Consider the following 10,363-nt stretch of genomic DNA (forward strand, 5'->3'; position numbering starts at 1 on the left):
TTAAGGAGAGGAAGGCTAGAGTCTGGGGTTGTCAGGCAGCCCTGACATCACATCCCAGCGGAGCCCCTACCCCACCCAACCTGTGGACTCAGGCAGGCAACCAAATGACCCAGCAGATTCTGATGGGATTTGTCCGTTCCCTGCTGCGCCTGCCCCATGGTGCTGTAAGCGAGGCGCTGGCCTAGTTCCAGGAGCCTGTGGGACAGCCCCAGAGCATCTCTCTCCCCAGCAGGCCCCAAGGGTGTGTGCATGGCTCGTGCTTGCAGTCCCATATATGAGCCGTTATTTTTCTCCTTTCTCACGCGTGAGGGCTTCAGCCCTTGCAGTGCGGCCCCTTTTACCTCGGTTGTTGCACTCCTTCCTTCCCTGGTAGAGGAGGCCCAGACTGCCTCATTTCAGGGTCACTCCAGTGAGGGAAGTGACTCCCGGGTCCTTCTGGGCCTCCTGGAAGCCCTGCTCTGCTCCTGAGTTCTGACACACAGCAGGGTTAGGGGAACCCAAGGAAGAGCCTCCGGCCAGAACTGGTGGTCAACACTGGGCTACCTGGAGAGGAAGTGGTTGTCCAGCCCCCTACAGCCGCTCCATCAGAGTTAGGTGGGGGCTTACCAAGGCCTGGGGTGGGGGTCTCCCAGCACCTCAACATCCCAAGAGCCCCCAAACCAAACAGCCTCAGTGGCAGGTCTTCCTGTGTCCTCTCGGAGTCCTGAAACCAGGCTCGAGAAATATCCCAAATCCCCAGGTGGGCAGACACAAACCAGCCAGGTGATTCAGAGCTTGGGAACTCGGGGGAGGAAGCAGAGCTGGGAGAAAGCAAGAGGTCGGAACAGCTAAAACCCAGGGCCACAGAGAGAGACTCTCCGCAGCCCCAGGCAGATGGAAGCAGCAGGTGCCAGGTGCCACTTCTCAAGCAGCAAGTACCCCCAGGCTTGCATGGCCCTCGTTTCCCACCACCTCATTCCAGAACTGGTTTGGAGTTTCCTGTTGGGCCGTCCGCTCCCCACTCGGCCATCATCCCCACAGCACAGTCGGGGTGGGGGACCCGAGCGAAGCAGGGGGCAGGGGTGGAGGTCCCCGTCACAGGTGCCCAGCTTTCACAGAGGCTTTCCTCTCCAAGCCAAGGGCCCGTGCTTAGTGCTAAGGCGTGGGGTTCTAAAAGCGAAGTTCCCTTTCCCTCCCCGTCCCCCCAGCTCTGCTTTCCTCTTTTTTCATATTGCAGCTGAAATAACTTCAGTCTCAAATAAATCGCTTCGAAGGGGTTTTCGTAGCCGGCGGGCCAGGCGTTCACTCAGGAAACCGCTGGCCCCGTCCCATCTTCTCTGTAGTAGTCACACCAGCACGCGCCACGTGCGCCAGGCTTTGGGTGGCAGGTTGTCACTCAGCATCCTGCTCACCCTCTCCTAGAGGCCTCCTCCTCCACCCCTGGGGTCCAGAGTCCTGGGTGTTCTTCCCGGCTCTGCCGGCAGGTGACTGAGGGCTGACTGGGGGCCCTCAGGCCTCTGGACCTCAGCTCCCTCATCTAAATCTCAAAAGCCGCCTCCTCCCCCGCCCCCTTGAAGAAGGGCCTCCCACGGTGGCGGGAGTTTAGCTAGTGGGTCCCCGCAGTTGGGAGTTGGGGATAAAACAAGTTACATCCCCACTCTCCACGAGGCAACGGAGAGACAGGGTTTGGCCTAAACTGCATCAGCTGGAGTTTGGGTGGTAAAAGGGAGGGAGGGAGCAGTGCTGCCTCTGAGGGGGGTGTGGCTGGTGGCCCGGCCAGAGTGTGCCTGGGCTCTGGCAGGTATACAGACCTGCCAAGACGGCAGCGCTGGGCCGTGGTTCCTCTCCCAAAGACGAAGCACCCATGCTGACCCACCTATGCTGCAGTTCCATAACACCAGCTGGAGCTGACTGCTGCTGCCCGGGGACCCCCCAGCCGACGGGCAGCAGGAGCAGTCTCAGGGAGGCCATGAGTGGCCCTGAATGGTCAGGTGGGGAGCCTGGGCAGGCAGGTGCATTCCCCTCTGTCCCCAGCTCCGGGGAGCAGCCACTCACCTTGGGTCTTACGTCTCTTTCAGCCTCCGGGAGGAGTTCCTGGGACACAGCCACTGCTGCCCAATTCCATGGATCCCACGCGACAACAAGGTAGACAAGGCAGGGTGGGCCACGGGTGTGGGGGCATCAGGAGGGGCTCCCCCCCACCACCGTCTGCCTCCACCTCCTGCCACTCACGGCTTACCCGCTCTGTCACGCAGGGCACCCCAACATGGGAGGATCAATGCAGAGAATGAACCCTCCCCGAGGCATGGGGCCTATGGGGCCCGGCCCACAGGTAACTGACCGCCTGTCTGTCTGTCCATCTCCCGGCCATCTGTGTGCACCTGCCTTCTCTCCTCTTTCCAAGTCTGTTAGTCTTTCCACGTCTCGCAGCTCGGAGGGGTGAGGGGAGAGGGCGTGGCCAGGGCCCCAGCAGCCCGTTCTGCCCACAGCTGGGCAGCCCACCTGGCAGAGTTGAGGGGACCCCCAGCGAACTGGGGAAGAGGAGCATTTGGGAGCCTTCCATGGGAGGGATTTGAGGAATTTGGAAGGCAGGGGTCTATGTCCGCGAGCAGCGGTGTGGGTCCCCAAAGCTTCCTCCCACCTTTGGGAGGTAGGGTGGGCCTGAGCTGGCTCAATGGTCACAGTTTGTTGGGACCCAAGGCAGGATATTGCATTATTCTGCCTGCAACTCACCAGTTGTCTGACTTTGGATGAATCACTTTCACCTCGGTGGCCCCAGCAGGCCTCAGCGTCCCCCCCAGTCCAGTGGGGGGTGAATCTGTAGCCGTGGTTCTTGGTGGTACCACCCAGCTGCGAGGAGCCAGGCCGGCCAGGGCCCCGGCGCTCCCTTCCACTCAGAGCCTTTGCCATTTTCATGTACCAAGCTCCTGCCTAAGCTTTCTTTTGCCCAGAGGGGCTCCACTGCCAAAAAGGACAGTTTAGAAACCTCTAGAGGAAATTATCTCAAGTGCCCTGCCCACCCCTTTATAGCAGCAACACAGTGGTCGCTCCTTGGGATGCAGCTCCATACCCACAGGTCCCAGGTCCCACAGCACCATCAGGCAGGGGTCTGGCAGGCCATTCCTGTTCCAGCACCTTCTCACAGTTGGCTCCCGCTCTTCTGAGTGTTTGAACGCGGCTCTGGGTCCTGCAGGCGCCGTGGCAGAGAGTTTGTGCTCTGCCCTCCTTGGGAATTGTCTGGTATCTGACTATCTAAAGCCAGAAGTCTGAGTAAGGAGAGGGGCATTTCACAGTGAGAGCAGGAGGATTTTGTTCTAGGGTGTTCTTTCCCTTCTTTTCTGCCCTGCCTGGAGGCCTGCTTGTCTCTCCCACTCCTGCTTGTCGGTGTTGGGATGCTCTGGGCCCCTGCACAGGTTTCCGGTTCCCTGGGCGTGAGGTCATGCCCCCACTCACGCACTCATGCCTCCCTTTTGGAGGAAGAGGCGTCTGCCACACCCCACAGCCCTCCACTCTGTCTGGAATTGTATTTACAGCACACCCAGCTGCCGCGTTCTTCTCAGTGATGGCTGCAACATCTGTGGCGTTGAAAGATTTTTAGGGAGGTCCTTGTCTTTCATTGGCCCCTTAATCCTAAAAGGAAGCAAGCCCACACCAATTGCAGCTCCAGTTTTCTTTTCTTTCCTCAAATCCCCCAGAGCTTGTGTTTTCACCAGCTCCTTTTAAGCTACCAGAGTGGCCCCTTCCTGCCAGGCAGCCGGCTTGAGCTGACCTCCACAGGAACCCGTGGGAGGGGTGGCAGGGTCTGAAAGCCAAGTGTTCCCTCTCCTGAGTCAGAAACTCTCAGATTCCTCAGCCACACACTAGAGCTACTCTTGGTGTGGAAATCAGCAGTGGCCTTGGACTTCCAGGGTGTCCGTGGGGTTGGGGGGAGGGTCTAGGGGACACAAAAGGATGGAGTACTCCACCACCTGCCCCTCTTGATTCTTGGAGACTGTGCACCTGTAAAATGGGGAGGAGACCAGTACTTCCTCGTATGGTTGCTGAAAGGAGGAGGCTCAAGTTCTTGGCATGATGCTTGGCCCAGGGTAGCCTCTTAGGAAGCAGTTCGTGTTTTCCAACTTGCGGCCTTAAAACCAGTGTTCAGGACTCGAGCTGCTTGGGTTTGGTGATGGCTTCGCGTTTCTTTTTATTTTTTCTGGCAAAGGCCATTAACAGCTTTTTAAGTCTGTAGTAATACTGAGGTTCCAGAAGCTGGGAATGGATAATTATCAGACGGACCGAGGGCAGAGTGTCCCGAAGTCTAGGACTTCCTCCTGGCTTAGCGGGAGTTTCGTCATGTCCATGTCCCTGAGCAGCAGTCTGGCACGCTCTCATGGCACGTTTAAAGAGGGTGGTCCTGAAGGCCGAGGTCTTGCTGAAAAGGGCCCTCCTGGCCTCACCGAGCAGGGTACAGGGGTGGAGCTCTCGTAGGCTCGGAGGTCGGTGCCCAGAGGGGAGGCAGAGGCTAGCCCTGCGGTGAGGCCAGCTGACCCTTTCCACCCCGCCAACCTCAGGGGCTCTGAAAACATCTCTCCTTTTTTTTTTTTTTTCTTTGTTTCTGGTTTTATTGAGATATAATTAAGATACAGCACTGTGTAAGTTTAAGGTACACAGCATGATGATTTGGCTTACATACATCATGAAATGGTTACCACGATAAGTTTAGTGAACATGCATCATCTTATATTGATACAGAATTAGGAAATAGAAAAAAATGTTTTTTCCTTGTGATGAGAGCTCTTAGGATTTACTCGTAACAATTTTCATGTGTAACATAGAGCAATGCTCATTCTATTTACCGTGATGTATGTTACATCCCTAATACTTAATTATCTTGTAATTGGAAGTTTGTGCCTTTTGACTGTCTTCATCCAATCCTCCCCCCCACCTCCTCAGCCCCACCTGCTGCCAATGGTAACCGCAAATCTGATCTCTTTTTCTATGAGTTCATTTGTTTTTGAAGTACAATTGACCTACAACACTGTGTTAGTTCCTGTTACACAACATAGTGATTCAGTATTTCTGGACATTTCAAAATGATTGCCACAATAAGTCTAGTTACTATGATGTGTCACCATACAAGGATATTATATAGTTACTGACTCTGTTCCTCACACCATACATTTCATACCCATGACTCGTTTTATTTTGCAACTGGATGTTTCTACCTCTCAATCTCCTTCGCTTATTCGTTTTCTCCCCCCGCCCTCCTCCCCTCTGGCAGCCACCCATTTGTTCTCTGTATCTGTAACCACTTCTTCTGTTTTGTTACGTTTGTTCATTTGCTTTGGTTTTTAGATTCCACGTATGAATGAAATCATACAGTATTTGTCTTTCCTTATCAGACTTACTTCACTTAGCATGTTGCCCTCTAGGTCCATCCATGTTGTCACAAATGGCAAGATTTCAGTCTTTTTTATGGCTGAATGATATTCCTCTGTGTGTGTGTGTACCACATTTCCTTTATCCAAGATGAATGGATAGGTTGCTTCCCTATCTTGGCTATTGTAAAAAAAATGATGCAATGAACATAGGGGTGCATGTATCTTTTCTAATTAGTGTTTCTGTTTCCTTCCTTTCCCATATCACTTGTGCCCCTCTGGGTAGGGTGCAGTATTAAATTCCAGAGCCAAACCTCCCTTAGAGCAACCTGGATGTCCTCACCAGCCCCTCACTGGGGGCAGAAAGACCTGGCCTTGAGTGAGCCTGGGCCTGGGCAAGATTGGGGTATGAGATGGATTGCAGGTTCTGGGGTCAGCCAAGGAGTGGGCATCGTAGAGCCTGGAAGTTTTAGACCCCCAAGCTGAGGGTAGGAAGAGGACAGGATCTACCCCCCAAGCCCTTTCTCTCTGTCCCCTGAGGGTGCTGCCCTGATCACTCAGAGTGGACAGGAGAGGGGTGAGTTTAGTGCTAGGAACACTGTCCTGGCCTCACCTCAGCCTATTTGGGCCTCCAGTCCCTCATCTGCAAAATGGGTGTCCGGGTGATGACCTCACAGGGCTCATCGTGGGGCTGCGTGAAGCAACAGCTGTGAGACAGACCGCAGCACAAGGCTCCGCAAAGCATTGCACGGATCCCATTCCCTCCTTAGAACCTGGGCCCAGGGAGGGAGCCCTGTCTCTGCCATGCCTGGACTGTTAAGAAAAGTGACCAAGCCCCTTCAGGCAGTCTTTAGTAAGCACCACTGCATGCACAGGGCCGTGCTGAGACTGGACACAGAGGTGGGAAACCTTCAGCCTTTTATTCCAAGTGGAGAATAACATTCCTAATAGTGGGACCACTCTAGAACTTTCTGAACAAAGAGTAGGTACAGTGTGGTCTTGGGGCTACTTTATAGGTTTCAAAACCGAATGGAGTAACATCATACTTTCTTAGGTTGTGTATCATTTTGGCCTAAATGTCACAAAGGAACCAGCAAGCTAGGCATCACCCTGCCCTTTGCCCTCAGTTCCTCAGGCAGATTTTATTCTGGTTTTGTGAAGCAGCCAGTGGTGAAAAGGAGGTAGCATTTCCACTTAATTGTATTCTCTCTTTAATGAATTATGCCTGTGCCTGTGTCAGCTGAGAACTTCTGGCTCAGTTTTTCAAAAGCGAATCCTGTTGGGGTGAGGCTGAAGCTGGCGGGGCTCTGAAGGCTCCCGCGGACGCCACTTGCAGCGCGTCTGGGATTCCGGTTGGGGTGGGGTCAGGACAGCCTAGAATCAGATCGCCATCCTGGCTTGTCTGCATTTGAGAACGTTCAGCTGAAGGATAACCCACCATCCCTAGAGACAGTCCTGTGCCACCAGGAGAAGCTGCATCTCCCCACTGAGCCAGGACAGTCCAAGCTCAGTGCCTCTGAGCAGAGACCCCAGAAGGAGATGGAAGGATCATAAACCAGGCCAGGGCACCCTGGGCTGGTGAGGAGAGAGGGGAGCCGCTTCAGGCACTTTTCCCGGTGGCTCTTCGGAGACCTCCCAGTGGGGCTGGCCAGGCTGCTACATGATTAGAGGTGGTGGAGGGCCGGCCCAAAGCCCAGGAAACTGCCCAGCAACCTGGAGACCCCTTTGACAGGTCTGTCCTAAAGACTATTCTTTGGGGCCCCAGGCAACATCAAAAAAGAGCCCCTGAGCCAAGGAGTTGCAGGAAGCAGAAGCAGGCCCCAGCCCCTGCCAGCTGCCTTTCTGCATCACCGTGGACCTTGCCCAAGAGCGCAGAACTGAGACCAAGAGGGTGGGGCCTGACCCTTTATAGTTCCTGACCATGGATCAGCCCCCCTGCCCAGAGTCTGGGGGCGCCCTCATCGGGACAAGGTTTGGATGTGGGGAGGTAGACAGACACACACATGCACACACCCCTGTGGATTTGGCTGGCTCCATGGCTGCACCAAGGACTCCTCCCAGGTCTCCAGCTGACCCGTCCCTGCAGAGTAGTGCTGAGGACAGAGGAAGAGGGGGTGTCTGGCTATGGCCACACCTCAGAACCCAGTGCTGCAGGCAGGTGGGCACTGGGAGAAGAGAGAACCATTTCTACTGAGTCTGTGAAGCTGTGCTTCTAAGCCCTCCCCTCCTCTGTGAAAAGGCCAGGGTCTCTGATTTGAAAACTTGCCTCCAAAACCTGACTTTCAGCCTTACTTTCACCCCTGATTTACTGTATGGCCTTGGGCGAGTCTTTGGCTTCTCTGGGCCTCCAGCTTGCCAGCTGTGAAGTGGGGGCATGTAAGTGGCCATCGGGGTCTGGGCCTCTGCAGGAGGGAGGACCTGGCAGGCCTGCTCCCTCCTGGGCAGCGGCCGTGCTGGCTTTCGGGAGGCTCCTGAGGGGGTCGGGTTAGGGCAGCAGGTGGTGCACCCGGAGCCTCCCCTGAGGGGCTGCATGTCCAGACGTCTTTCAGGAGTGAGCACCCTGCTTAATCTCCTCACCGCACTCTGCTGCCACGTCCTGGGCTCCCGCCGGCCCCCAGGCCAGCCTTCCACTCCATCCCCACAGTGCCGGCAGCTCTCCTGGGTGTGAGAGAGTGTAGGATGCAGCTGCAGCCCCTGGAGGAGATCTCACTCTCTATCTGGAAGACCTTTCTGATTGGCCAGGCTGCGCACAGTGGAAGGGTGGGCTGCTTGGGGAGGTGGTGAGCTTCCCGTTCTGGAGCAGCGGAAGCGAGGCTGAGATTTGTACAGGGGATTTAGTAAGTGCACGTGGGCTTAGAAAGGGCCCTTTAAGACCTCATGCTTAAGGCAGCATTAAAGGCTTTGGCGTTCGCTCTGCTAACATCCCAAGTCAGTACACACCTCTGATGGCTGAGGGAGCACTTCAGAGCCATCATTTCATTTGGTCCTCACATGGCCCTGTAAGGGTGGGGGCTCTTTGTCCCCATCTTATGGGCGAGGCAGCACGGTGGAGGGGTTGCAGCTCTGAAGCCATGATCATAGCTGCATGAGGGGCCATCACTCTGCTTCTGCACCTCAGTGTCTTAATCTTTAAAGTGGGGATAGTAGTGAGGTTGTGGTGGTTAAATGTAGGTGATACTAAGCCCGTAGCACAGCCTGGCTCTTTGTTATTGTTATTTTTGTGGTTTGCCCAGAGTCAGGCTGTGCTGGGGCAGGCTCTCCGTGTTCTGACCTCAAATCCGTGGCTCTGCTCACCACGCGTGGCATTGTCCGTAGGGAGCGACTGGCCCCTTTGTTCACTGATCTTGTGGCATATTTGCTCCAGGGCAGGTGAGTGTCTTCCGGCCCAGGGACTCAGCCCTGAGCAGGCACGGAGGATGCCGGCTACCGGAGGAGTCCTCCACGGCTGCCCTCTTCTCCCTCCCCCGACTGCAGGCCTTGCTGTCTGCCAGCCAGCCTGGCGCTGCTGCAGTCATTGTGCACACCCTGTCTGGACACTCTCACTCCAAACTCCTCTTTGGGTGACCAAGCCAAGGAGGTGGTCCCGAGATGGTCCCTGGCTGGAGAACCTGCCACCAGCCTGATGGCGGCTCTGTTTGTCAGCTCTGGCCCTTGAGCCTCCTCTTGTGTCCCCACTCCCACCCTCCTCCCCACCTCCCAGATGTGTGGTGTAGAGAGCAGACCCTGAGGCTCGCAGATCCAGGATTAAACCCCAGTAGAGACATTAGCTGACTGTGAACTTGGGCACATCTTTCTCCCCCCAGACCCTCAGTCTCCTCTTCTATAAAATGGGAATAATACCAGCTTCATGGCATCGTTACGAGGTCCAAACCAGAGACTGTATGTGTTCTGTGCTCAGTAAAAAGCGGCCAATGCTGGCTGTTCCTTTGCCATCAAAATTCCACCAACCTACTGCTTTCTCCTACAAAGGCAGAGCTCAGGCTACAACCAGCCTCATGTTAATTTCCATTCATTCACTTCTTCACTCCATTGATGATTCAGCGCCCAGTCTGTGCCAGCTGATGTGTGCAGTGACGGGGGATATGAAGATTAGTAAGATAGAGTTCCCGCCTTCCAAAGGGGTTCAGAGTCCAGTGGGAGAGATGGACATGTGGCCACAATCATAAGCCAGAGTGCTGCAGGCCGTTGGGGGAGGACATTACAAGGCACTCTGGGAGTGACTAGGATGGAGCAGTTAACCCCACGGGATGGAGCAGGGAAGGCCTCACAGGGTAGGCGCTGTTTGAGCTGGGTATTGGAGGATGTGTAGGAGCCTGCCAAGTGCAGAAGGGAGGCAGGATATTTATTCCTGCGAAGAAAGTAGCTCTGGAAGAGGGGAGTCGGAGAGCAGTGGTGAAGGAGATGAGCCGGGTGAAAGGCCTGGGTGCCTGGTTCAGTTGCTCTGACCCATTCCACTGCCATGGTGGGTTGTGCCGAGCTGAGTTGGGACTCCTGCAAGTTTCCAAGTTTTGTGTAGACTCTTCTCTTAAATGGAACAGTGATTCCCTTGAGCAGGGAGACAGAGTTTTCCTCCTGCTCCTCCAGTACTGTTCCTGTTGAGGGCCGCACGTGCTGACACCTGCATCGGGTGACGATATGGAGGGACAGCCCAGACCCGGGGCAGGGTGGGGTCTGCAGACGCCCGGCCGCGGGACAGGCCTTTTGGGAGTGTGCCTCCCCTTCCATGTGCAGACTCAGCCCTGCCTCCAGCCTGCTGGCCGTTGCTTCTCCCCATATTTCTAAGGTGGGTGGTGGTCACCAGCTGGTCCTATTACTGAGTCTCTTCCCCTTTCCTGCCTGAGACCTGAGGGCAGGTGCCAGCCAGCATCATGAGCTCCTTCCTGGATGCCCGTGTGCTTTCGAGAGACCCATCCTGAAGCCCCTGAAGATGCCTTTAAAGCTGGGACTGTCCCTCTGTGCTGGCTTGTCATTGTGGTCCTGTCAGTTGGTTCCCACCCAGCATTTTTTTTTTTTTTTTTTTCTTT

General features: G+C 55.3%; 1 protein-coding gene across 8 annotated transcripts in view; it reads left to right on the top strand.

The window, feature by feature from the left end:
• The window catches only part of SSBP3 (single stranded DNA binding protein 3), a 171,111-nt gene that overhangs the window by 146,442 nt on the left and 14,306 nt on the right, over positions 1-10,363 (top strand). For all 8 annotated transcript variants that reach the window (XM_007471146.1, XM_007471145.1, XM_007471148.1 and 5 more), the window contains 2 exons: positions 2,058-2,124; positions 2,235-2,311. In XM_007471146.1, coding sequence (XP_007471208.1) covers positions 2,058-2,124; positions 2,235-2,311 — 144 coding nt within the window. The remainder of the gene's footprint in view (positions 1-2,057; positions 2,125-2,234; positions 2,312-10,363) is intronic.

This window comes from Lipotes vexillifer, unplaced genomic scaffold, assembly GCF_000442215.2.
Source record: "Lipotes vexillifer unplaced genomic scaffold, Lipotes_vexillifer_v1.1 scaffold1003, whole genome shotgun sequence".
In the NCBI taxonomy this organism is placed as follows: Eukaryota; Metazoa; Chordata; class Mammalia; order Artiodactyla; family Lipotidae; genus Lipotes; species Lipotes vexillifer.